Below are 27,612 nucleotides of genomic sequence, written 5' to 3' on the forward strand. Positions count from 1 at the left end.
TCTATTTAGAATTTATGTTCAGCCAAACTATCAATAATGCCCATTTCACATCTGTATGAATTTTTATTATCATTATTCAAAAAAATATTTGTTAATTTGTTATAGCTTATTAATAGTAAAATAATGGTATCTCATTATTTTATTTTAATCTGTAGGATCTGCGGCAACACATTCTAATTATCTGTTAACGGGTGACTTGTGGTCCTGCCTGTATACTTTCTGGTCACAGTCTTTACCCAGTTATCTATTGGGTGGACCTTTAAAAAAAAAAATTCTTTTTTGTTAATTTGGGTAAACTCCATAGTGAAGAGAAAGTGACACTTGTATTTACTGAGGTTTTTCAGGGATTTTGCCTTTTGCTTTTGTGTTTTTATGTATACAGAAGTGTAAAATGTCAAATGTTTACATTGTCCAATTAGAGATTTTGTCATCACCTAATAAAGAAGGTGCTGTCTTATTCATTAGTGCCTGGCACTTACTACAGCTCAGCAAATGTGCTGAATGAATGAAATCTATGTATCTCTTTTCCTTTTTAATGTCTTCCACCACTTAAAAAATTCCCTCCAGAAACATAATGTTCACTTTCATTTTCTTCCATTTATTTGACATTTTGTTTGTTTTAGAAAACTTGTAACTCTTCAGTTCTTCTGCAGTGGGTTTTGTGTATGGTTGCATGGTAAGGTCATGGTGTCACTTGAGCCTTATTAGGACAGGTTGACTCATGGTTGGTATACCTGCAACCTGCAATCACCAGAAATCTGACCTGTGGGTGTGGTGCAATATAGTACAAACTGTAGACATTCACTGAGTCACTTAAAACCCTTCTGAGAATGAGGCAGGTTATAAAAGATGGATACATACGGGTATGCATCTCCTTTTATTTCCATCACCCGTGAAAATCAGCTCATTGAAATTTGTTAATTATTTATGATAAAATCTCCAGGAGCAGCCTATTAAAAAATGATTAGATGACCATGTGAAGGCATAGAGGATTACTACATGATTTTTTAGTTGTAAGAAGTACATTGACTTTGAATTTGGAATCCTCTAGGACCTCACATGCCTGAAGGCCTCTCAGTGTGGAGGAGCCGTGAAGCTTCCTGGCTTGTGTTGGGAACTCAGACAGTGAATCACAGTTTGTCTGTGAAGTGTAGGTAGTCCTCAGGAGAAGCAGCTGGTAAGGGATTTGTCTGGTTGGGAAATGGTCTTTAATCTTCAAATTATCAATGTAAGGTTGTATACTTATTGGCTACCTTAGTTATTGTTGAAATAGTAGTAACTGGTTATGGATCAGAACAGTTGTTTTGTCCACAGGAAAGACTGGAGGAGAGAATTTACCTGAGCATTTTGGGATAGATGCTGGAAGACATGTTCTACCATAAGTAAAAAGGGCTTTTTCACTCTCACTGAAAAAAAAAAACAAATGTATCAGAAACTTCTACCAGCCACCATTCCTGTTTAGCACCTTGATAATGACCAAGACCCACAGATCCCAAGACCCAAAGGTACAGTTCCCTCATGCAGAGTATTTTTAAAAGAGGGAAAAGACAGGCCACGACAAATCCTAGTTGTTCTCACCCAAATGAACTGAGCAAAGTAAAACTTGTCATTTGTGCTTTCTCCTCCCTTGTCCCTCCCTTTGATTGATTTAATTGCTTTTATAAATGACCCAAATCAATCTCCTGACCTACCAAAAATTGCATGAATTCTGTTCCCTCCTGAATGTGTCTCACAAGTGGGAATTAAGGATATCAGATACTCTGCACAACTTCTCTAAACATATAGAGGCCACTGATGACTTCATTTAATACTCCCATTAGGGTAAAGAGGATTAAGGAAGATTGTATTTTTCTAAATCCCTTTTCCCCAGTATCCATGTGGCATGTGGACTATAGAGATGCGGTACTTTTCTCTCTGTCGCTGGTGGGAGCGTGCTCTAATACCACTCCTTGAGAAGCAGTTTGGCAGTATGTGTTGAGCTATAGAGGCTGTTTATATCTTTTGGCCTACTAATTCCATTTTGAGAAAATCCTCCTAAAGTAATAACCTTATATACAGAAATATTCATTGTGTACAAAGACATCATCAAAGGGTTATTTATAATAGCGAGTAACAGCAACCACAGAACATATATAATAGCAAAATATATAATATATAATATATAAATAACATATATACTATAAATAAAATGATATATTTAATAGTGAAATAAGAACAACAGCAGAAGGGAAACAATTGAAAAAGAGCATTACATATCCACTCAAAGGGATATTTTACAATTCCCTTCACATTAAAACAATTAGTTAAAATTATAAAATAGCACCAAAAATGTTTATGATCTAATATGTAGTAAAAAAATGCAGGACACAAATTGGTACACATGTTATGATTAAAATAATGTAAGAAAAATTGTGTGTATACAAAGCCAAAATGCACAGTGCTTTTAGTGGCTGGGCTGAGGTGCTGAGATTAAGGCGGTCATTTACTTCCTTTCTCTTTTCCGTTGCTTTTGCAATTTTTCAAAATGTAGGTTTTTGAAGTCAGAAAATAGGTAGTGTTTGAGAAGAGCCATCAAAACAGTCAACATAAAAAATATTTTGTTACTTAAATAAAACTAGTGCCACTTATTACTATTAGGACTCTGTCATTCATGTGATTTGGGGCTTCCACTGATTTGCTGAGCAGATTCTTTACAGTGCGTACTTCTCACAGTTGTATATAAAGTGAAAAACGAGACATGTACATCTTTCCTGACAATAGGAATAAAATCTTACAATGTCAAATGAAGATGGGTTTCTTTTATTTGATGTCAGAAATATTTCAAGATGTTTCTGTATTTCTTAAAAACTGACAAGCCTATAAAGAATAAGGAAAGGATTAGATAAACATGAAAGAATCTCTACAGATTCAAAGGAGTGTTATATGTCATGTCTGTTTTGGGCACATTTTATAGTAGGTATTTGGAAAGCGGATAGCAGATCTGTGGCATCGTCTGTACTCATACTAGTACATGCTGAGTCACTGCAGTGTTTTTGCATCTAAAGAATTAGCTCAATTAAAAACTAAGCTGAAAGTTCAAAATTCCACAAGGTACAGAAAAATAATTAGTAAACGTGGTCAGACTGAATAAAGCCGAACACAAACTGATTTCTGCTTGAATGGGATCTGAAAGTTGAGATGATTAAGACAGGTCCCAGTCTCAAAGAGAGTTCACTTGCAGGTTAACAAGTTTTGGAAAAAGTATAACCTTTCAAATATAGCTACAGATGTACTAGGATTTTTAAGAAAAAGATATTCTGACAATTTTTCTTCTTAAAAAATGTGTGCAACTTTTCCAATCATATTAACACCAGCAGATTCATATACCCCTGTCTGGCTATGAATGTGAAGAATTTCCTGCACTCCTTTCTTATAACAATACCTTGACTGGGAACAAGAAAAAGAGAATATATTAAGATTTTTTTCAATTCTAAGTGACAGAAACCCCTCTTGAATTAGCTTAAGCAAAAAATTAAAAACACGGAAGTGGGGTGGAATTTATTGGTGCATACCACCTCTGGCACTCTGGTCACTGATTTAACTTTCTCCAGTCTTCGGACATGCTTTCTCCATAAACTGGAGCCCCAAACGCCCGCCTGCCTGCGCACCTGTGTGTGAAAAGGAAGGCTTGTCTGATCGGCCTGGTGATGGTCATGTGCCTGTCCCGGACCAATCGCTGTGACCAGGAGTAGGGGTTGCCGGCTCTCCAGATCTGCCCTGGCAGAAGTACAGCCCCAGATTTTTAACGAGGTGGGGAGCCTTCTGCTCCCGGGGTCATCTAGAAAATGGAGAATGGGCCAGTGGGCAGACACCTGCGGCAGTTCTGAATTACCTGGAGTCCCTGGCGCGCGCATTCCTGTAAAAGCCGCACTTTTACGGGCAGGTTTGTCATTCCTCAGGTTGCCCCCCTGCATGGCCCCCTACCTGGAAAACCGAACTGCCAGTTTCTCCCTCAGCAGAAATAAACAGGACAGAGCTAGACTTCAAGTGACAGTTCTTACATTCGCAAATGTGAATAGCTTTTGGACCCTGAATGATTTGCTTCTACCCATCCACCAGCATGCATGTCTCCCTTTTTTCTCCTTTGACCCTGTAGATTAGTAGTTATAAAATTCTAGAATTTTCTGAGTTGGCTGCACCCACCTCATGGCCTCCTCCTGAATTCCCAGAAGCAGCTCTAGCTTCTCTCTGTGCCCACCTCCATACAGGATTCCACCCTCCTTGCTGGGCTCCTGTTTTCTTTTTTGGGCAATGTATTCCAGCTATCATACCCATCTTATAAGAATTAGGGGAGATCATTTTTACCCTGTCTTGTAATTCAGTCTATGTGCTTATTATTGTATTTAATGTGTGCATATATATAGACATTTGGAGCCATGAATTTTATTTCTGACCATTTCTCTCTCCAAGTATGATTCATTGAAAGTTGTGCCTACAGTCAAGGGGGTGGACTATGTGCTTTTTCTAGGCTCCCTTTAGCTTTGTGATGTTAAAGAAACATAGCTCAGAATTAAGTACTGATATCTCACAGAGCTGAGAAGCAAGGTTAGTAACTGGCTCTGGCTCCTGTGGCTGAGGTGCTACTACATCATTTGTTTCTAACCCCACTGAGCCTCACTTTCTCATGTGTTACATGGAGGTAATAGCATTTCCTGCATGAGGCTCTTCTGAGCATCAAATGTGAGTGGCTCTGTGAACGGAGGCTGTGAGCTAGAGGCGGCAGCAGGGATGCGGCAGCTGTCCTGGCAGTGGAGAGGGTCTGTGGGGAGCCCACAGTGGGCAGCAATGGAGATTGCAGCCTGCTTCACACCAGGCTGTAGAGCACCCCAGAGGACCAGTACACCAGCCTGCAAACAAGAGGCTTCAGAATGATGAGGAGTTGCAGAGATTGGAAATACAATGGTGACACTTAACATTTTACACCTACAATTAAACTGTAAAATCATTGTTAGTGTTAATACATGTGTAAAAAACCTGTTTTTTCTCACCTGTTGTGAGAAAAATGAATTTCACGTTCCTAAGTGTATTTTTTTTTTTTTTACAAAAGCCTATGTACATCTTATTTTATTTTTGCAATGCAGTAAATTTTTCTGAACAGGGTTAAAATGAGTAACATCCTCACTCTCTAGGCTAGGCCTGAAGGCCTTGCCCATTTGGCCTTTCCTAGCCTTTCCAGTTACTTCTTCCAACACAAGCCCCTCCTCCAGCCTTTTTGCACTACAAACTATTCCTCCTCCTTATTCTTTAGGTCTCAGCTCACTTATACATCCTTAAAGGGTTTCTCAGGCCCCCCTGACCAGTTCTGCTTCTAGGAACAGAAACCCAAGTAGCTCATCAATATTATAAATGAGATGAAAGCATATTTCTCTCTTGTATGCAGCTCCTGCAGTAGGCAGCTCTGGGCTGCTGGGGCAGTTCTGCAGCATCAGATATTGGTGTGTGGCCCTGCTGAGCATGGCTTCCATTCTCATGGTCCCAGAGAGCTGAGAACACAGGACAGCTAGCAGGCAGGAGGGCCGAAAGATGGACAAGCTGCCTTCTCCATAAGGAAGCTCTTTGGAGTTATCCACACCTCTTCCACCTCCATCCTATTGGACAGAAATTAGTCCTGTGGCCACACCTAGCTGCAGGGGAGTCTGGGGAATTAAGTCTTTATTCTGGGTAGACATGTGCCCAGGTAAACACTTGTTCTGTTAGGCTAACGAATAGAACAGTCACATACCATGTATTCCCAAGTCCCTGCACACTGTCTGGCACATTGTAAACTGGTTGAGTGAAGAAATGAGCTGAACACTTACATAGTCATTTGCTAGGGCTGCCATAACAAAGAACTACAAACTGAGTGGTTAAACAACAGAAATATGTTGTCTCACAGTTCTGGAGGCTAGAAGCCCCAGACAGGGTCCTGGCCTTGTTGGTTCCTTCTTTGCTGCGAGGGAAAATCTGTTCCATTCTTCTCTGCTGGCTTCTAGTGGTTTGCTAGCAAATCTTCGCTATTCTGTTCCTAGATCTCTGCCTTGATCTTCACGTGCTGTTTTTTTCCTGTGTGTGTGTCCAAAAATTCCCCTTTTTAAAAAGGACACTGTTCATATACAATTAGGCCTGTCCAACAACTTTATCTTAACTACTTACATCTGCAACAATGCTGTTCCCAAATAAGGTCACATTCTGAGGTCCTGGAAATTCAAAATTCACAGGAGTTAATGAATTTGGGGGAGACACCATTCACTATTCAACACAATTCAACATGACAAAAATTCATAGGATTTGTGAACTTTGGAGGGACCCAATTCAACACAGTAAGAGGATAATTTCATTTACCCTCACAGTCTTTCAGAGGCACCTGGCTTTTGCTGCTGTGGGCAAGTCCTGAGCAGTATAGTGTAGGTCAGCCAGTCCCACCCTCACAGCCCTGGAGGAAGAGTGTGTTCACTGCCCGGTAGCAGCACTTACCAAAGGCATGTAATGGTACTGAGCTTTATTGCCCTTTAGTAGTTGGAACCAAATAAGTCAGACTCCTTCATAGCATGACAAGTCCCCAGGAGCACTCCAGAAAAGCCACAGGGCCCCACACATTCTGAGTCCTTTGCAGTTAGTGAAAGCTCGCACCCTTGGTGATGTCCTGAAGCCCACTGAGCTCACACGTAGCTGACACAGGCCAGATGCACCAGGGCCTGGTTTAGAATCTCGAAGCCAGGCAGCTAGCTCAGCCCTCGCTCAGCACCATCCCAGTTCCTCACACCTTCATTTATTCTTTTGGGGTATTTTTGTTTGGTTCTACCTTTGTCTTTCACAGACTATAAGGTCCTCTAAGGTTGAAGGTAATATTTTATTTATCTGTGAAATCCCTACAGCTCCTGTCGGTTAAAGTTGCTCTCAAGTAGAAACTCACTGACTTTTTCAAAGAGAAGAGAAAGACAGTATCATCTTGTCAGGAGGGTTGAAATGTAATCATGCCTCAAAGTGGAAGAATGGGTGTCACAGAAGGCTCCCTGTAGTTTCTTTTGGTAGCAGGTTCTGACTATAGAAAGGTGATGGTTCTGTTTTCCTTTGGCCCCACATGTCATTGATCTTTGAAAGGTTTAGCTTTGGGAAACTCAAGAGTTGCCAAAGCCTGGTCCTGCCAAAAGCAAGGTCTGAGAAACAGTTCTTCTGCTGTGTGTGAGAGGTGCTGAGGGCTGCTGGATGAACCCGGTCCTGCCCTTTACCCACACAGCACACAGAATGTGAGCCAGAGCCCTGAATCTCTGGTAAATGAGGGAGCAGAAGCCCTATCCTCAAGGAAGAGTAGGACACTATTCAAACATTCTTGTTTTAAACACCCTCCCATTGAACCAGGTCCATTTCTCAACCCACATTTTGAGCCAGTCATGTCCCCTTGCCTTCATTCCTGCTCTGCCCATGAACACCATCCTCAGATGGGGATGAAGTGAGCATGCCAGTGGAGCCGCTTCCTGCCCATCCCAGGGCCTTGGCCCCATCATTACTTCTCACTTAGAACAGCATTTCTCTGGCTTCTGGAACATGAACTTGTATTCCTGTATCCACTTCCCTAATATCCCCTCCTGAAAGCTTCTATCTGACACATGTGGGGCAAGTAGCATTCAGTCATTTCTTTCTGCTATAAGTCTTAGGCCCTTTGATTCAGATGACCAGGCCCGTGCAGGGAGGCTGATGGATGGCTTGGGTGCACATCAGTGCTTCTTCAGGCCTGACGCCTGCTCTCCCAGGGAGCTCATGACTTGGACACTTAGGAATGAAGGCCACAGCAGGCTGGGAGAAAGGGTGCATGTGGCAGCATTTCTGAGCCATCCGGCAGTTGGCTGTGGTAAGCATGGAGTCAGTGGTAGCACACTTAGCAGCATCTTTGGCCCCAGCTACGACTCTGGTTTGGGGGTACTGCATTTGTCATGGCCAGACCAAGGGGAGGGTGCAGAAAGTGTTCCTGTCAGATTCCCCTGGCTTTTGATGCTGCTGTTTTTCTGGTGGCTCAGATTTCTCCAGTGGGAGTGCAGAGGTCACCCACACAGCCTCACCTGTGCAGTGATTTCTGTGTCATGTATGAATCAGTTTAAAAACATGGCTGTTTTCATCTCTTTGCCATGAGTTGTAAAATTATATGAGTCACATCCATCACTCCATTATCAGCCTTGTGTTTGGCTGTGAATAACAGATTCTATTCAAGGGACAGGCATTGAGAATGGCAGCCCTAATTGCACTGCTGTTCCCCCAAAGGAGTGAAGGGGGGAAGTCTTGCTCTAAAATCCTATACAGGGTCTGTGATTGGGCATTTGTTCTGCCAAATCTGTTGGGCTAATTTGCAGCCCAGGCTTACCTTACCTTCCACTGTAGAAAAATTAGAAAATGCAAATAAGCAAAAAAAGAAAACAAAGCTTTTTACTTAACCTGCTGCCACCTGGAGCAAACCACGGTCAGTGAACACTCCATTCTTAGTGTTTTAAGATGTATCTTTTTCAAGCTTGCATTTTTCACTTAACAGTATTTGAAAATAGTTTTTATGTCCAAAAAATTCATCAGCACTGGATGGCTAGATGAAAGAATCATGGTTTATTTCACCAGGCCCATCATTGACCATTTAGTTTATTTCCAATTTTCAACCAATTTTTTAGAAAAATTACAGTGAATGTCTTTGCAGCCATTATTTGCACACATTCTGAATTGTTTTCTTAGGATGGAATTGCTGGGTAAAAATAATAAATATGCATTGCATTTAACTATGTATCATAAAATCTTAAAAAATACATGCCACACAGACACAATACTCTACCAAACCCCCATATGCCCTGTAACTCCAGGGGCGGTAGGGGGTGGTGGTAGAAATATGTTCCCATCCTGGGGCAAATAACCTTTGAAGCCAAAATCTCAAAGGGAGAAATAAAGTGGGAGAAACCTGTTTACTGCTTACAAGCAGTCATCCACTTCTGCTAGCCTGTGTCTCTCGCAACCCGGCTGCAAAAACGGGCCCCATCACCTCTCTCCCGTCTGGATATGCCCTCACCTCCCACCCTCTTTGTGATCACCTACTGATACAGAGATAGACTACTTCTCTCCTTGGAAACACCTATTGATGCGGAGATGCACTAAGGTCAGGCAAGAGATTCTGGAAATATTGCAACTTTACCCATACCCAGTCCACAAGTATCAGCTCCTGGCTAATCTGACCCCCCCACTTCCCTAGCCCCTGCATTATTTAGGAACAGATCCAGGACATGATGGCCAGAAAGACTCATTTCTGTCAAATACCACAGGTATTTGAAAATGGGAGAGAGAAAAAGTGAATTTCTAGGAAAAAACTGAAAGGTTCATGTCTTGTCTACATTATCTACAATGCTGTTGGACTCTCTTCATTTTTCCTGCCCTGTCTGGGCTTGGGGCTCATCATTAGTCCTCTGATTCCTGCCACAATCTTGTAACCAGTCTGCTTTCTGCTTCCTCTCCCTGTGGATACATATAAACATTTTAAAGCCATTTCATATCTTGACAAATTGTACTCCAGAAAGGCTAATCAAATTTACACCTCAACCAGAATCATGGGGCTGTCACACTTTAGGGTCTTCCTTCCTTTTTCTTCCTTCCCTTCCTTCTTACCACTCTCCCTCCCTCTCTCCCTTTTTCTTCCTTTCTTCCTTCTGCTTTTACGCCTTTGTTAATTTTTAGAGAGCCCCCCAAAACAAGAGTCTCATTGTTGTTACAATTAGAACTTACTTGGTTGTTAATGAGTTGGAGCCCCCTGCCCCCCACTTCCTCGCTGAACAATTGTATTTCTTCTTTGTGAATTGCCTTTTGCTAATATTGCTAATGGGGAGTTTGTCTTTTTTTAATTGCATTCATCCATTTACATTAATCTTATGGCATTGTTCTTATGTCCATGAATTGCTGTCAATACTTGTTTGTAGTAAGATAATATATACACTATTACATTTATATGAAAGAATACATACGTTTTATACTTGGCTGAGAGCTCAGAGCAAGTCACCATGAACAGTCAGAGGGGCTGTACAGAGTGAGGTGGGCCCGTGTGGGGAGGGGGTCTAACAGTAGGGAGGAGGGAGGGGCCCAGACAGGGAAGAGGGGAGACCTTCACAGGCCACTTCATCTTTGGGCAACAAAGCCATACATGAGGCTGGCATTATTCCCATTTCACAGTGCCTTGTGCCAGGGCGCACTTTAGAAAGGTCTTCTAAGCCCAAATCAAGGGGCTTTTCTGCCATATCATACTGATTCAAATATGTATTTGTGGAAGGCAAGGAAAGCATTACAATATATCAACTATTAATAATTTTTGAATCACCTTTTTTTTTTTTCTATAGCATGAAGGCCCAGGACCAGGTCATTATGACTTGAAAATACCTTCAGCAAGTTCTACTACTTCTTGTTTTCAATCCAAAGTACCTCGATTCTTGCCCACCTGTTCAGTAAGTTTTCTAAAAGGTTATGATTGTAGGTTTTGTGACTGTTTGTTGGCGGGGGAACAGTGGGGGTCGCATGGGGGTATTAGACATAATTGCAGTGTTTGTGTATGTGTATATATAAAATTTCTAGTCAAGGTAACAAAGGATGTAGAGCTCAAACCTGGCAAGCCCTCAGCCAGCTTCCGGCTCAGCGTGACTCCAGGCCTGGAGCTGGGAGCTGAATTATGGGTCCAGTTGAGAACAGCCAGCACAGTAATTAGCTGTGTTATGACCTGAGGGAACATATTTAATGAGCTGAGGCAAGCAATGACCCGTGGCTGCCCCCACCCACCCAGAACTGCCATTCTTTTTGTATGTGGCTCCTGGAGCAAAAAATCAGAGCAGAAATATTATTACTGAACCAAAGGGGACCATTAAAGCAGGAGCAATCCTCCTGGGCCCAGGGACCGAGGATGGACAGGGAAGAGGCTCCCAAACACAGAGGACCCAAGGAAGGTGGATGCAGGGAGTGGGTGAGACTCTCAAAGCCTAGAGAAGGCCAAGAAAGATCACAGAATCACAACCTGAAGCTTATGAACAGCGACTGTTTTTTGTTGTTGGTTTTGTTTTTAATGTTAAAAGACAGTTTTAATTCCCATGATCTTGTTCCCAGCGTGCACTGCAGTCTTAAAGTCCCCCAAACTCACCAATATGCAGCCTTATTTGAGATGGTTGGGGAGAAAGAAGTGCAAATTCTGCCTGCAAGAAAACAGGCCCACTGAGGGGGATCAAAGGAGGTGGGAGCAGCTGGGGACTTTGGGAGGAGAGAGCCAGTTCTGTCACTGTCTGGACCTGCAGGTGGCCTTGGATAGCCCCACCTGTGTGTCCCAGGCCACTGCCTTCCAGGTTCTGGCTCCAGAGCTGCCAACTGCAGTGTGGTCTGTACCTGGAGGAATACTGGGGGAGGCAGGGGTAGGTGGGGGAAGGGGCTGCCAGTAAAATTAAAAATAGACCAGCAACAGGGGGCTGTGGGTCCTTTCAGCAGATCCTCACCCCTCAGTGGAATCACCACGATCCAGAAACAGATTTTTGTCAGAGCTCAGAGGACAGAGCATCCTCAGGAAGTTGAGGCATGCTAACCAAACTCCTAGGAAACTGATAGAGAAGCCTGAAGGTGTAGTATTAATTTTACAAGTGTCCACTAAGAGGACTGGTGTCTGGGGCCTCTGCTCTGTGAAGTGTCTCCTCTTGTAGGGGACTCTTCAAGGAAGCCAAGGACAGTTTGCTTAGTGACAGTGAAATCAGGGCTGGGAGACAGAGCCGGATGTTCTCAAGGTCTGAGAACCACACTGGCAGCCTCCTGAGGGGTGGCCTTGTGCGGCCCAGGCCCTCAAACCTCCTGGCCTGTGGGCTGGCCTTCCAGGACTCCACACTCATGCCGCTTCCTCATTAATAGCACTAATAGAGGCTTTCTTTGACGTCTGGCCAGGACTTGATTAGATTTCCAGGCTGCTCCTGGGCTTTTGGCAAGGGAAACATCCTGTCATTTATAGCAGCTTCTGCAGGCAGCTGATCTCAACCACTCCGGGCCGACTGCTCTGGCCCACTCTCGGGGTAATCCTGTTTCCACTCTCACTATCTCCTGAACAGATTACGCACTGCAAGGAAGGATAGAAATGACAAGGAGATGATAATAGGGAATAATAGTAGTGGTGGTACAGAGAAGACAAGTAGTGACTCTGTGGCATCTTACTACACTGATGAACAGAGACTGCAATGGGATGTGTGGGGGGACTTGATAATATGGGTGAATGTAGTAGCCACATTGCTTTTCATGTGAAACCTTCATAAGAGTGTATATCAATAATACCTTAATAAAAAATAGTAAAAATAAAATAATAATAGTGGTGGTAGCTAACATGTGGAGTGCGTGATGCTGGCATGGCCCAGTGCTGTTCATGCTGGAGGGCTCAGTGAGCCTTATAACCCCAGGAAGGCACAGGAAGCATAGGTCTAGGGTCACACCAAGTCACTGATGGTGGGACTAAGATGCTAAGCTAAGCCTGTCTGATATTCAAACCCTCATTTGACTGCACACACATATACTGGAGTCTCTCCCACACACTCAAGATAAAATCCCTTTGGTTTCAAGAATAAGTGCCTGCCCCCCCATGGGAAACACTGACCTAAGAAATTGAAGTCTTTGTCTTAGTCTATGAAAATGACATTCATTTGTATTTTATCACTACAGAAGAAAAACTTTAAATAACTGGTGAAATAAATTTTTCAAGAATTTCACCTAAATGAAAACATGGCTTTTAAAATTAGAACTTATAGCTCCTTTGAGAATACTTCTTATGTTGGGGTCCACAGATCCTGGTAGAGAAACACCTTACTCTATCATACTGAGTCAACGATAGCAGCACTCAAGTTTGGTCTTTTGAGATCAACCACCAGGAATTCATTCTTTCCAACCGCTTACCACTAGACTGAAGTCATTAGAGGGAAGGATGGTGGCATTCCCAGGGACAGGGACTGCCTGGTGCCGTGCCCTATGGTAAGTTGTGCTGTGAGGCGCAGGGGGAGTGTGAGCCCACCTTTCTGCAGATCGAGGCTGGCACTTGCTTGTCCTCCCTCCTCCCAGGCCCTCTGCAGCCTCGGGGAGAGCTGCTGGCAGGAGCAGACCTCAGCTCTAGGGACACTCCCATGCAAGGGTGCAGCAGGCTAAGTGCAGGCCCTGAGGGCCTTGTCCCCCTCTGCAGGAATTCGCCTGGCATGGCTGAGCCAATAACCAGGTTTAGGAGGCTCCAGGGTTTGGGGGTCAATATCTCATCAGTCCCTGTTTTCTGTTCTGTTTCCAGAAAACCCCTGGCCCAGGAGCGTACACGTCTTCAGCACAATTCCCCAAGCAGTCCCGGACCATAGCCAAAATGGGCCGAGAGCATAGCCTTTTCTTCAACAACACAATTGGCTTTTAAAATAAAGCCACGTTGGCCTCAAGCTACTTTGAGTTTTAGCAAGTTCTTATGTTTAGAAAATGATTTTGTCTATTCTTTAGGAGGGCCTGACCACAGAACATAATTCCCCATGGTGGCTATCCAGCCTGCTTAGCTGGAGTAATCCCAGCATAATTTCTAGTTCATTCTCAAAAGTGTCCTGGTTATACAATAAAATATATGTTCACTCTGCTTATTGTCAAAGGGTGTCTTCCAAGGGCCTGTGCCCCTGGGCTGCTCTTGCAGCGGCTCAGATGGGCCCCGATATGTCCAGGCTGTGTCCTGCACGGCCTCAGGCTTTCCAGCTGCTGCTCAACGGCATTAGGTTTGTCATATGTCACGGCTTCAAGGAGCCCTCCTTTGGGGGTCGGTGTTCAACCAAGACCAAACTGAACATGACTGGATCCAACAGGCGGCTCTTTCTCTCTCTCAATTCCCTGAAAAGAACAATATTGATTCAACCCAATGAACATTTATGGTTTCAAGACAAACAAAAATATTTTGAGTATCTGCTCTGTGCCAGGTGCTGTGCTGGGATTGGGAGTGGGGGTTAAAAAGAAAGCTGAGCAGGCATGTGACCAGGTAGGGGGCAGGATGATAGGGGAGACAATGCCAGAAGAGTCATCCGGGATTGTCCTGGCTCAGGGAAGGCTTTGAAAGCTGTGCCAGTCAGCTCCTTCTGGCCGCCTTGCGTTTAAAGCTCCAGGGACTGCCCTTATGTGGATGGCAGTTCCCCTGTGGAGACAGGCCCCAGTCTCAGGAAGAGTGAAATCACCGTGCCCAGTGCACAGAGGAGCAACACTGGTAATGAAGGCCCTGGGTGGCCAGAGCAGGGATGAGGCAGCATGGCCCGAGTGGTGCGGGAGATAGACAGAGGGGCTAGGAAAGAAGGGGAGGGGCAAGGAACTGCTTTGGTAAAGGCAGGCAGAAATGCTTATGGAGGGAGGGAGCCTGGCACAACTAGGGTGGAGGTGGCTAGTGAGGCGGAAGGGCTGCACGTGAGGCCGGTTCAGAGGCCGGGACCACATGCAGCATGCAGGCCAGGAAGTCCTGTTCAAGGCACTCAAGCTAGACAGGCCCTGTGCATGACAGCGGGGGGCTCAAAAGGTTGGGGAGGCTCCAGAGTCATTAGTAAAAATTGGAAGGAATCTTTTTAACTAAAAAACTAAGCAAAAACTAGCTGTAAGAAAATAACACAAATGCTTACATTTTGTTGTTATATTTTAAAAGGAGACTCCCCCCTATCTCTGTTCTCTAGTCTTATAAAATGGGTGATGGGGCAAGAAAGGGAAGGTGATCCCCTCACAGAATTCCCAGTCTCACCTCTGTGGAAGGAACACAGGGCACTGCATTCCTTCAGAGCAGAAAACGGCCTCTTGGAGGATCAGACATACATCTCAGGGTCGGTGGCTATTGTCCTATTTTGATCAGAAGATGGCTGCAGGGAAGACAGTTCCAAATTTTATTCCCCCTGTGGGCCAGAGTCCCCTGCAGGATCAGAAAAGAGCAGCTGGCAGCGCTGAGGGGGGTGTTTTCTCCAGGAAGCAGTGCCTCGGGTCACACCTGGTGCTCAGGGACACTGCTTGGGAAGGAGAGAAGCTTGAGGTGATCATTTTGTCTTAGTAAGCGTTGTGGGTAGAAAGCGAGAGGAACCCCTCACACTAGCAAGGGGAAGAGGGAGATAGTGCTGTAAGTGTGTAGGGGCATGTCCCCATCGAGAGTGTGAACTGGGCTGGCAGCAACCACCTCTCTGTCTGTCTCCGGCTGCTTCTTGCTCAGGCCGGCTTCCATAGCTTCTTTACATGTAGAGCATCTGATGTAGCTCCCTCAGCTTCTCCTTACATCATTTCCTGATTCAACACCCTAAATGAATGTAAGCAGCCTCTCTTGTTTCCAGAATCATATTCCCGGGAGAGAGAATCCAGGAGGCCAGCTTGGGGGGTCCACCTTCCAGCTGTGGTACGGAGGGCCTAGCCCCTTGGCGCAGACACAGCTGCAGGGGCCCAGCTGTGGGGTGTGTGTGACTGGGGTGGAGGGCAGCTCCCTGATGATCTAGTGGAGAATGTAGATCCTTTCTGAAGAAGAAGGGGCAGTTGTCTTGACTGGCCTGCAGGAAGGGGGTTGGGAGGCCTGCAGAGGCTGCCCCTGGAGGTGGAGCCTCCGAGGAGCATTATGCGGGGCCGTCTGGGCACCCTTGGGTCTTGTCCACTTGCTAGGCTTTGCCTTTGGCCCCTGTGACTTTGTCTGCTTTCTGGAGTTGGGGGTCCTTCAGCCATGTCTGCCTTACCAGTCTTGCCCCTGCCCATAACGGGGCCCTTACTGTCCTTTGTGATTTGGATGGTGTGAAAGAGACTCTGCCCTGGGCATTAGCAGGGGGCTGGTGGGAACTAGGAGGTGAGAAGAGCAATGTTTTACTTGTCCTCGTTGGCAGATTCCAATGTTTTGTATAGTATTTCATGCAAGCAGGGAAAGGCTGTCCCAAAGAGACCAGCAGGTTCTGGGTGACTTTTTCTTGCTGTGAGCCTAAAACTGAGACACTATTTGAAGGGCAGGGCCTCCTTCTATCCTTTCCAAGGTGGACAGACTGAACACATGTGGTTGGACTGTGAGTTTGAGCTCTGAGGTTGGGATATGAACACCTCGCAGCCAGGGCTTCTGTGTGTATCTAAGGATGTATCCAAAAGGGCTTAGAAAATCCTCAGAGAGGGGAGAGACTGTGGCATTTGTCCGAAGTTCCCAAGGGGTCTTCTGCAGGGTCCCTCCTTGCTCCCCCAGTGACTGCTGCACGGCTGGTTTCTCAAGGCCCCTACCCTGACTGCCCTGCACATCCCTCTGCTCCTGTCCCCTCTCACACACACACCCCAGCTGCCCTCTTTGGCTTCAAACAAAGGGAATGGCTCTTCTTGGATGCAAATATCTTCTGCTGTTGCCATGTGAAATTCCCTTTCAATTAACTCAGAGCATGTCAAAAGTCACAGTGCTGCTGGGGACTGCTTGGCTTACCTCCCTGTCTTCCCGCTCTCCCTCCTCCCTCACTCCCTCCAGCGCCCATCACACTGCTTTTGGGACCCTCCAGACTCAGAGGCCAAGGGCCACAGGTTGCTTAGGCGGCTGGCCCTGCCTGCAGCATCTCTCACCTGAGGCAGGACCACTTACCTCAGGGCAGCCCAGAGCTGCCTAGATGCAGATCCCTGTACCGAGCATTACTTTAAAAGCCCTGTAGTCTTGAAAACACAGTTCAAAATCTGTAAATTCAGAATTAGTCATTCTAAGCTGAATTTTAGAATCCTCTGGGGAGCCTTTAAAAATCTCAGTGCCTAGCAGCTCCTCGGTGGGTCACATTCAATGCTCTGGGTGGGGGGGACTCAGGCCCAGTATTTTTTTAAATCATCCCTTCCACTCCCAGGTGATTCCAGTGTGTGGCCAAGGTTGAGCCTCTCTGCTGAGAAGGCACCAATCACCAGTACCTCTGGCTGGGGGCACAGGTGGTTCTTTCAGCCCTCAAGGTTTGAGAAGACAGGGTCCCTGTCCTAGGAAGTCACTCTCCAGCTGTGAAGAAGAGATTGGCCTGTGTTAGCATCTGGCTAAGCCCTAAGGGGAGAGCTGGCACAGGGCCAGTCTGTCCGGGTGAAGCCAGAGCCCAGAGCATTGCCAGGTGGAGGTTGTTCTGGGTAGAAGGGGCAGTAGAGGTCTGAACCTAGGCGCCTCTCACCAGCCTCACTCTTGGCTGGGCTCCTCACAGACCTTTGGTTTTGGCCCAGGGCAGGGCTGCAGGCATGCAGATTCTGTCAGGCCCAAGGGGAGGGGCCTGGCTCTGGATTCAGGGCTGCAAAGCTGGGTGAGCCCGTGGGGTCCAGTGCCCAAGACCCAGACCCTGGCCAAGCTTATTTGCAGTGCCCCCAGAGGAGGCAACTCTGGATGGCAGGAGCCTTGTCTGGGCCCATGGAGGTGGGGAGATGGTGAGTAAATGAGGAAAGGGAGGGAGAGGAGGGACAGATGTTGGGAAGGGGTAGTCAGAAGATGGGGAGGCCCCAGGGGTGGACATGTGGAGATTTGTCTGTGGATAAAATGAGAGTTCCTGTGGCCAGGATTCTCACCTGGCCCTGGTTGGCTAGCTCACTGTACATGTGTGGGCAATATGTTGATATTGACTCCATATGAGGTGCTCTTTCTAGTGCTCTGGGTGACACAGTGGCACGGCTGCAAGACTGCAGGAGAGCATAGCAGAGGCTGGAGTGGTGGCAGCGCCGAGGACAGAGGCCCGGTGGACGGCTGTGTGGGACAGCTGTGCAGGACAGCTGTGAGGGCAGAGAGGCCCAGAGGCAGAGACCGGCTGGCTGCATGCAGACTCACTCTGAGTGAACGGGATTTTAGTGACTGACCTGCCACTGTGGGAATAAAGTTGGGTATAACCCTTTTACCCCAAGAACGTTCCACTGTCATTCCTTTGGTCACACACAGTGAACTTGCCGGGGGCTGAAACCCATTGGCAAGACAGGCTCCCAGTGTTCCTCCTTTTAAGAATCCTTGTGATATATTGGGCTCACCTGGAAATTCCAGCTATCCCCCCCATCCCAATGTCTTTAATTTAATCATGTTTGCAAAGCCCCTTTACCATGCAGGAGAACATATTCACAGCTTTGAGAGATTAGCACATGCACACCTCTGGGAGGACATTATTCAGCCTTCCACACCATCTGTCTAGTCTGTAGCTGGAATAGGGAGTGAGGAGGTATCCTGCATGAAACAGTGTCCTGTCCCCCCAGGCCTTGGTGTGCTAACATCCAGCCCCCTCCCCAGTCTCCCTCTGTGTGGATAAAATGAGGGTTCCTGTGGCCAGGATTCTCACCTGGCTGTGGCTGACTAGCTCACTGCACACCTGTGGGCAATACACGGCTGTTGACTCTATATAAAGAGCTCCGCCCAGTGCTCTGGGCACGACACGGTGGCAGAGCTGCAAGGCTGCAGGAGAGCAGAACAGAGGCTGGAGTGGTGGCAGTGCTGAGGACAGAGGCCCAGAGGACGGCTGTGTGGGATGACTGTGCAGGCAGAGAGACCCAGAGGCAGAGACCAGCTTGCTGCATACAGACTCGCTCTGAGTGAATGGGATTTTAGTGACTGACCTGACACCTGGAAATAAAGTTGGGTATAACCCTTTCACTCCAAGAACGTTTTACTGTCTATTTCTTTGGTTACACTGAATCCATAGCCAACTTGCCTGAGGTTGAAACACATTTGCAAGACACCCAGGCTGGTCGGTTGTCTCTCATAAGTGTTCCCAGATCTTTGCCTGAGGTCACCGTTGGACTGTGGGTTCCAAGGTCATAGCACGGGGACCTGCCAGGGCATTGGTGACCTTCTCCCTGCCTAGCACAGAGTTAACACAAAGAAGATGCTCACTGAATACTATCCATGCTCCAAGACATATATTATCCTTCAGGAAATGGAGAAGCTTTGTATGAAGTCTTTTATATTATGGAAGTTCCTTTGATATTTTGAATCATAAAGATTTTTTAGGGAAGGGTTGTCAGCCTGAATAACTGCAGTCACTGCTGGTGCTGGAGGGTGACAGAAATCATCTGATGAAATAAGGTTTTGAAAAGGACATGAAGATACTTAGTACTGATTTAGAAATTATCCCTGGAGGTTTAAGTGTAAAAGTTATAAACAAGTTCTCTATAGATCACTTAAAAAGTAATCATGTTAAAAGTTGCATTATGGGAAGTGGGGTCAGCTGGTGGGGAGAACTCTCCTAGTATTTTACAAATGGTACTATGGCTCCACATAAAATGTCCAGTGGAGAACATTATTCTAAGATTTTTAAAGTGCTCTGTCTTAAATTACTTACCTGGAAATGAAAATGAAGCTTCTGGAAAATTGTGTTCATTAACCCACATATCTATAGTGTAGATGAAGATTCTAATGGTGTCGATGCATATTTCTAAAATAACTTACAGACTAGTGTTAAATATCTGTGTAACTTTATTAAGAAAATGGAATGGAATGGGACCAAAGCGCAGGCCATTGAGCAGCAGCCACAATAGACTCAGGAGGGCTGTGGCTTCCCTGCAGAACCCCTGCACCCAGATACCGCCAGGGGAAAGCTCTGGGATGGCGTGTGGATTGAATGTTGGGCAAGAGGAAAGGCTAAGGTTAGCTTGTGGTGGGGACAAGAGTCACACATCCCACTTTTGCACCCTAAGCCTCCACAGTGGCAGGAGAGCCTCCCTAGAGCCCAGCTCATATGTAGGATGGGGGGCTGCACCCAGAAAGCAGAACCCACAGGGCTGGTGCCAGCCTGGGTTTTCTGACAAAACATATGGGTTGCATAAGGTCAGGAGTGGGGTGCGGAGGGGGAGGGAGGGAGAGATACTTCTGGAAGGCATGGCAACTGGGTTTTGAAGAATGAGGTGCCCAGAGTGAGCTCCAGTAGGAATTCTGGGGAGAATTGACATGGGAGGTGGTGCAGTGGACGTGGGAGGGCATGGGTCGTTGAGATCACAGGAGACCTGGTAGATTCACAGGACAGAGAAGAGAGAAAGAGAAGGAAGGGGAAAGGGCAAGGATGCAGGAAGGGCTGCTTTCCGCTCCGAAGAGAAGCTGTCTGATTGGCGGTGAGCACAGCCAGGGGGCCCTCTGTGGGCTCCCACCTGACGTGCACTGGGCCAGGATGTCAAAGCCCCTGCACGTGTGGCAGGGTGTTCGCAGAGTGGGGAGTGTGAGCCATGTAGGATGCCACCACCCATAGCCACCCACCAGGCCTTGTTGCAGGGGAGGGTAGTGAGCTGTGATGACCGCCGGTCTGGGCACAGGGCCGCTTGCCATGGTGAGAGGGAGCTTGCCATGGCTTCTTCTTCCTGGCCCCAGCAGAAGTGATTGGGAGTTACAGACTACCCAGGCTGTTGGGACCTGGGGACAAGGAGCTGTGGAAGCCATCCGTGCTCTGACCTTCAGGCAGGGAAGGGACACATCTCAGGTGTCAGAACGCCGGGTGCCTGGCCTGATCCCCTGTCAGCATACATGATCCTTGAGTTTGTGGGTATCCCTCGAAAGATGCAATAGGTTCTGGAATTCAGACTATCTGGGAGTCGGTCACTGCCCTGGCTGGCTGGGGGCCTCGGGCAAGTCACCTTACCTTCCCACACCTTGATTTCCCTCTCCTGTGAGATGAGCTTTTACATGCCCACCTGTGCCCCTTTGCTACTGGTCAGCACCCCCAGCCCCCATTCCCTAGGTAGGTGCCCTGGTGCCCACCCCCCATGAAGGCTGGTTTCCAGGGTACACAGAGGAAAGCCAGAGTGGGGAGTGAGGCCTCTCTGGGGATGTGCAGGGCCACCAGGCACAGACACACTCAGGCTCCCTTAAGTTGTCAGGGGGTCACTGCAAAGAGTGAGGACAGGAAGCAACTCAGAGTGCTGACCTCAAAGACAGGCTGCAGGAGACAGGAAGGTTGTTCAGGACAGAATGAAGCCCTAGTGCTTCCATCATCATCATTGCCCCCTTGAAAGTGAGCATCTAATTTCTTGTGATTTAAGAGCTCTGTCTTTGAGATTCACCTGGTCTTCATTTTTGCTTCTTTCTTCCTGATGCTACCAATCAGCTGCCCTCCCTTCTCCTCTCAGCCCCCAGGCTGCTGTTCAGCCTCTGCTCTCACCACCACTGGCTTCCCTCTTCTCTGTCCCACACTTGAATTGCAGAGGCCAGAAAAGTGGAATGTGTGACTCTGGGCTGGAGGAAAACAATATGACAAAAAACAAACTGGCATACAGTTGGGAGAGTAGATAAAATATTGCGTCAATGTTAAATCCCCTCATTTGTTAACTTCACTGTTGTTATGAAAGACAATGAACTGTGGGTTCTTAGCAAAAACACACTTAAGTATTAAGGGGTGAAGTGACATGATTTATGCAACCTATTCTCAAATGGTTCAGAAACAAAACTGTGTTTTTAAAAGATGTCCACAAGGACAGACTTCTTGCCAAACTGCACAGAGATGGTTAAGGGAGGAGAGAATGAGAGAGACTAGGACAGCAGCGCCCAGCACTGTGTCTAGGGCCCCACCCAGGCCACCTCTAGGTTAGGGGCCAGTCCGTGGAGTGGGGGCTTCGGGTCTGGAGCCCACCCATGGTCCAGTCAGCTTGCTGGGTGGGACTGCAGGGTCACATGGCCCAACACACAGCTGCCTGGTGACCTTTTCGTGTTTTTGGGCTGCCTGGCATCTCTGAACCCTCTTGCTATTTGAGTGACCTTCCAGCCTCCGGAGTGACCTCCAGTTAAGGACCTTTCTCTCTGGGTGCAGAAGGGGGCAGGGTGGCAGGCAGCACGGAGCATCACCCATTCCCCTCCGCTAAAGCTGGGCCTAGGCCACCAGCCAGCAGGGTGAGACTGCTGGCCAAGGAGAGGGCCTCTGAGCACCTGGGACACCCGGACCTGTGCGGCTTCAGGGGAGGACTTTGGTGATGCTTCCATGGGTCCCAGAGGGGTTATTCTGCGAGGCCGGGCACTGCCTCCCTCTCCTCTCTCCCTCAAGTCCTTTGCGCTGGTGATGTGCAGTGTCTTCCAAAGGAAGGCCGTGGATGGAGCCTGGCACTGTGGGAGAGGACCTCGGCTCTCAGGCCGGCCACCTCCCAAGGTTGTTGGCCGCCAGAGGAGCAATGGGAGCTCCCGGCTGGCTCTGCCAGGGTCAGGTGGGGCCCTGCTGTCCCTCCCATAAGTACCGAGCCTTATGCATAGTAGGGCGCAGGGAGCACATGATATGTCACGGTCATCTTCATTCTGGCAGTACAGCCAGGACAGGAGCCCCCACAGGTGCACTGTAAGGTGACAATGATAGTGAGGGAAGGGGACAGGTGTGCAGGAGTGGCCTGGGTTCTGTCATTGGTCCTCCAGAGGGGCCTGCATCATACCCAGTGCTCAGAGGGCAAGACTTGAGGGAATGACAGGCTAATACCAGGTATTATAAGGGGCCACGTTGTTGCCCAGCCTGAAGCCCAGCTGCTCAAGCAGCCATACTTTGTGTCCTGAAGCTCATGTTCTCAGGTCACAACTGATTGGACCAGGGGGAGGCACCTACCCAAGGGGACTCAGTCTATAGGCTCCTGATGACTCCTGGCAGAATGAAGGGGACCAATGGGCTCCTCTCATCCAAGAATCTAAGGCACTCAGAGAGGAGTTGCTGGGCTCTGAGTCAGCCAGGGGTGGAGCTGGAGGATCTTGGAAAGGCATGCAAGCTGAATGTAGTCCTAGGGGAGCACCCCTCTGAGAAAGCAAAGGTGGTCAGCAGGGAGAGGAGGACAGACCAAGCAGAGGCAGAGAAAATAATCACATTCTATTCCACTACTTTTCTTACTTAACCAGTGAGGTGAGGAAACAGGCACAGAAAGGTTAAGTGACTTGCTCAAGGCTACACAGCCACTCAGTAATAGAGCTTGGCCTTTGAACTCAGGGTGGGTGCTGACTCTTCATCACAGAAGGGGGACCACAGCTGCTGTGGCCCCAGGTCTGTGCACTGCAGCCACTGCCCTAGGGCTCCTTCTCTTACCCAGTTCCTTAGGTGGGTCTCTGTTCTCTGCAACCGTAAGAACCTATTAGGAATTTCTGGCTGGGAACGAACAGCAGCATACTTTGTAGTCAGGCCCTCCCGAGCCTCCAGAATCCTTCAGCTCAGCAACACTGGGTTAGAGCCACAGGTTGCTCACGTGGGAGGCTCCCTGACTGCGGCTTGCCACCAAGAGCTGGAATCCTGGGCCGGGGGAGATTTATTTAGCTGCATGCTTCCCAAGGCCAAGGAATACTTGCATGGTGATGACATTGGAGTGCGGCGTGGGGGTGCGAATGTAACAATGAGCACTTTGGTACCAGAAAGGAGTCTGGGTGTTGGTGGTTGAAATTCCATTCATATTTGTGCCTTCAGATAGATGCTATTAATGCTAAGGGTTGTGCCCAGGAGAGTGGGGGTGGGGGGAGTGGAGGTCCAGGGGGTGACAGTGCAACCCTGAGTCTTGTCCCTGGACTCCAGCCTTGTTGGGGGACAATGGATTGCACACGGGGCTGACATGCTCCCTTTCTAGGGAGGGTTTGTGTGTGAACAAGAAGTGCAGAGGGGGCTGGGGGTCGGGACTTGCCTGGGGCTCCACCACTGCTTGACTTTCTAACATCTGACCAGCTTGAGGTCAGCTCCATAAAGCCTTCATTAGGAACAGGAAGGCCTTTCCCCCTCTTTCCATCCTCTTCCTTGTAGGATGAGCTTTCTAGACCTTTCTCCTAGGCTGGCAAACAATGTGACATCATCTATGGCTTAAAGCAGCCCAGAGGCTGTGAACTGGGGGTGCAGGGGTGAGACAAGTAATCTTGTTATAGTAGGTAGACAGCCAGATATGAGCAGGGATGGGGTTGGTGACTTTGGCCAGTGTTTACATTCAGTTAGATGCTTGTTTATAGTCTAAACATTCTGTGTAGACTGATCTTATGGGATGTGCCAAGTGAGGGTATAGATAACAGAGCCCCCAAACTGGCTGGTTCCAACGTGGAGGAGGAGTTGATGCTGACTTCACTTCAAAGTACAGTATATGCTCATTAGCATACTGAAAATCATACCCCCTAGCAGCGCGATAGTTCTGAGGAAGAACATGTAAGGACAAAAAGAGGGTGTCACCTTATTTCCCAGAAATCACCTCTTTTTTCAGAGAAAACCCCACTTACGCTGATGAATACTCCATCCATGCTTAAACTCTAGCTGTGAGACTGCCCAACACGAACCCCACCGGGCTGCTCACCTCTGGGGCACGCCCACAACTCCCTTCTTGACTGCATTCTTTTGCCTTGTTAAACTACTAGCCCACCAGCTCAGCTTGCTGGTGAATTCTATCAGAGTCAAGAACCCTCTCCTGGGCTGAGGTCTCACCTAGCACACAGGAGACCTTTCTGGATTGGCTTGCCCAACAACAATCTGATACTGTTAAATCACTAAAGACCGAATGTGTTTCTTAAAAAAAAAAAAAGTATCTCAGTGTAAGAGAAGGGATCCAAGAAAGGCCCTTCCTCACTAGGAGAGCAAAACCCTAACCCAAGAACAGAACAGGGCTGAGAGTCCGGGTGGAGGAGGCCTGGCTGCTGTGAGGCCATGACCGAGGAAAGCTCTGTTCAGGTCAGCCCCAAGTTCTAGGGGAAGCCTCAAGGGCAGCAGCCTTCAGAGTGGGTGGTACAGATGATCCTAGAGGCACATGAAGAAAATAGAGCTGTGTAAATTTATGTCATGCTTCAAAATTTTGATGCATATCTTATCATATACATAGTACATTAAAGTGTGGTCTAACATATTATATGGACTTCTCAGTGCAGGTGGCCCATCTGACAGTCTGCTGTTCAGATGACAAGTTTGGGTCTGGGCTCTTCCAGCTGGAGGCAGCAGGGGCCTCAAGCCCAGAACGTTCGTGCCTGGACTCCTCTGCCTCTTCCCACCCGCCTCCTGACCTCTGCGCCCTCCTCAAGCCCTCACCTTCTCTTACCCACTCACCAGGCTCAAACCACAGTCTCCTCAGCAACCCCCCACTCCCACCCCACCCTGGCCTTCCTGACTTCTCCGGCCTCTTCCTGCAGAACTCCTTGGGGGCCAGTTCAAGGCCTGTTTGGGGGTACAAATGAGGCCTGTTTGTCGGACAAATGAACGCTACTTTACACAAACCTGCTTCCCTTTCAACCATCTCTTTATTCAAGACTTTTATTTGGAACTGTCATCAACTTGGCCCAGGCCTCTGAGGCTGCCTTATAAGAAATCCTTCAAGTCAAATGCATCTGGTACCTTTCCTACCAGCATCTTTGGGCACCCTAAGGCAAATTAATAGCATTCACTTTTTCTTGCTAACTTTTATAACAGAATTCCAGAATAAAAATAAATCTCTATCATTTATATATATGTATATATATATATATATATATCTATATTTACACACACACATACATGTATAGAGAGATCCCCCAACCAAGAGGCAATGATCTGGTGTCTCTGCAGTGCCTGGGAGGCCAGGAGGAACGGGCCCTGCCTGGAAGCACCTGAGTGTGCAGTGCTGAGCCAGCGCGGCAGGGGGGTGGCTCCCCAGCAGCCCTTCCCCACCGGGAACAGACTGGGCTATGGCAAACCAGGGCAGCCCCTTCCACACACCTTAAATTGAGAAATGTACCAGATGGACCTTTAAAAGTAAAACCCAAAGTGTAGATAAAAAAAGGACTTCCCTGATAGGCCTGTCAGAGGCTGACATCCCAGGGAGAATCCCCAGAGCTCACAGCAGGGCTAGGGGTGCCAGCAGGCAAGGCAGCCACCCGCCGGTCCGGGGACCCCTGCTCACAAGGATCTGCCAGGGACACAGAGGCCTGCTTAACCAGAGAGGAGGGGCTGGGCTCCTCTCTTCCTTGGGTCTCCAGCCACAGTCCCTATTTGGCCCCAGGCAGGAGGAACCAAATGTCCAGGGTTGGGCTCTGGTCACCCAAGAAAGCCTGAAGTGAAAATAGGCTGTGGGTGGTAAGATGTACTGGGGACAGTCCTAGAGACTGCCCTCTTCCACATTATTTCCCCTAGAGGAGTCTCTATTGTACCCATTGTCCAAAAAAGTAAGGCTTGAAGGAACAATGTGTTGACACAAGGTATCAGAAAGGGCTGGGTCCAGCAGCCAGGTTTGTTCCCTGAGGCCCATCCTAGGGGCTATGGCCTAGGGCCTAAGGAGGCTGCCCAGGCTTGGGCATGTTTCCAGGGAGGTGCGGGTGGGTGGAAACGGATGGTTAGTAGGGCCAGTGCTCGGTGCTCTGGACTAGGACCAGAGGCCCCAAAGGCACTTGGCAGAAGGGAGGGGCACAGTGGGGCCCAACTGGCCTCATGGGCAAAGAGGGGGCAATGCCAGGCATCATCCACTAACTCAGACCCAGAGATCCCATCCTTTTCCCACTCACCAGCAGATTCTTCCAGCTGTGGCTGCCCTGGGCAAGAGCCGAGACTGGGGATGAGACCAGCGCCATGGGACAGCCCAAGGTGTGCGGAAAACAGAGCTCTGGGGCTGCCCCACCCATGCTCTCAGGGAGCAAGTCCGGTCACCATGACTCTAAGTCACTTGGGGTTCAAGCAGACTTTCTCCCGTGGTGCCTGGGAAAGCCCTCTCTGCCCAGCCAGAGGTCAGCCCAGTGGGGTTTGTCTTTGGTGTTGCAGAGAAGAGAGCTGAAGTTTGAGACCAAAGTCTGTGCAAAGTCGAGAATCCAGACTCAGGGATGTGCAGGGAGGGTGGCAGGGTCCACGGGCTTCTGGATGGGTCGGGGAGGTACCCAAGACACACAGACCCTGAGGGGACACTCAGATAAGGCACACTCAGGGAGGGGCCCCTGTGCTGATGTGGCCTCCCAGCTACTTCACTGCTCATAAACATCATCATGTCTGTCTGAGTCCTAAGCAGCAAGGAATTTGCTTTTGATGCAAATCTTGTCCACCCAGCTCCAGATGAGCAACTCCCAGACCCAGCTGGCCCTGAAGGCAAGGCACGGACGGTGGGGGAGAACTAGGGCTGCAGCCTGCAGAAGCGTTTCCCTAGAGCTGTATTTCCTGGAGGCCCCAGGTTCCCTGCTGGCCCACCTGCCCTGTGGGCAGCCCTCTTCCTCTCTGCGGCGGCAGTGGTCAGAGCTCTCTGGGGATGATGGAGAAGGGCAGCACTGGGCTGCTGGCCTCCAGCTCAAGGGCAGTGAGGAAGCAGTCAACAGCAGCCTCGCTCTGGCCCTGAGCCTGCAGCACCTCGCCCAGGCCCTGCCACGCCTCATGGCAAGTGCTCTGCCTCTCCACGGCGTCCCGCAGCACCTTCTGGGCCAGGCCCTTGTGGCCCAGCCGACTCAGCATCAGACCCTGGGGATTAAGCACAGGGCAGGGTTAGTGAAGGTGTCCTGGGGAGGGGCATCCTGGTGCTGGGACAAGGAGTATGAGGCAGTCGGCCACCCACCAGACAAGGCCCCAAGCCTCAGGCTCGCAGATGGCTGCATCCTTTACTCATGCAGATCCTACCTATCCCCACCCTAGCCCAGCCTCCCAGATCACTGACGGTAGCTCTGTCAGTCCTGGCCCCAAGGGATGGGCTTCGCAGTCAGCCGGCCTGGCTTTGCCTCTCCCCATCACAGCTGGGGGTATTCCAGGCAAG

General features: G+C 48.3%; 2 protein-coding genes across 3 annotated transcripts in view; one reads left to right on the top strand and one right to left on the bottom strand.

The window, feature by feature from the left end:
* STPG4 (sperm-tail PG-rich repeat containing 4) overlaps window positions 1–13,639 on the top strand; it is a 37,270-nt gene extending 23,631 nt beyond the window's left edge. Inside the window, exons 6-7 of the mRNA XM_037024420.2 lie at window positions 10,371–10,475; window positions 13,313–13,639. Coding sequence (XP_036880315.2) covers window positions 10,371–10,475; window positions 13,313–13,429 — 222 coding nt within the window. The 3' untranslated portion in view covers window positions 13,430–13,639. The remainder of the gene's footprint in view (window positions 1–10,370; window positions 10,476–13,312) is intronic.
* Window positions 13,640–22,756: 9,117 nt separating this feature from the next.
* TTC7A (tetratricopeptide repeat domain 7A) overlaps window positions 22,757–27,612 on the bottom strand; it is a 113,888-nt gene continuing 109,032 nt past the window's right edge. For both annotated transcript variants that reach the window (XM_037024522.2, XM_017651042.3), the window contains one exon: window positions 22,757–27,323. In XM_037024522.2, coding sequence (XP_036880417.2) covers window positions 27,102–27,323 — 222 coding nt within the window. In that variant the 3' untranslated portion in view covers window positions 22,757–27,101. The remainder of the gene's footprint in view (window positions 27,324–27,612) is intronic.

The sequence above is a fragment of the Manis javanica genome, chromosome 1 (assembly GCF_040802235.1).
Source record: "Manis javanica isolate MJ-LG chromosome 1, MJ_LKY, whole genome shotgun sequence".
Taxonomy (NCBI): Eukaryota; Metazoa; Chordata; class Mammalia; order Pholidota; family Manidae; genus Manis; species Manis javanica.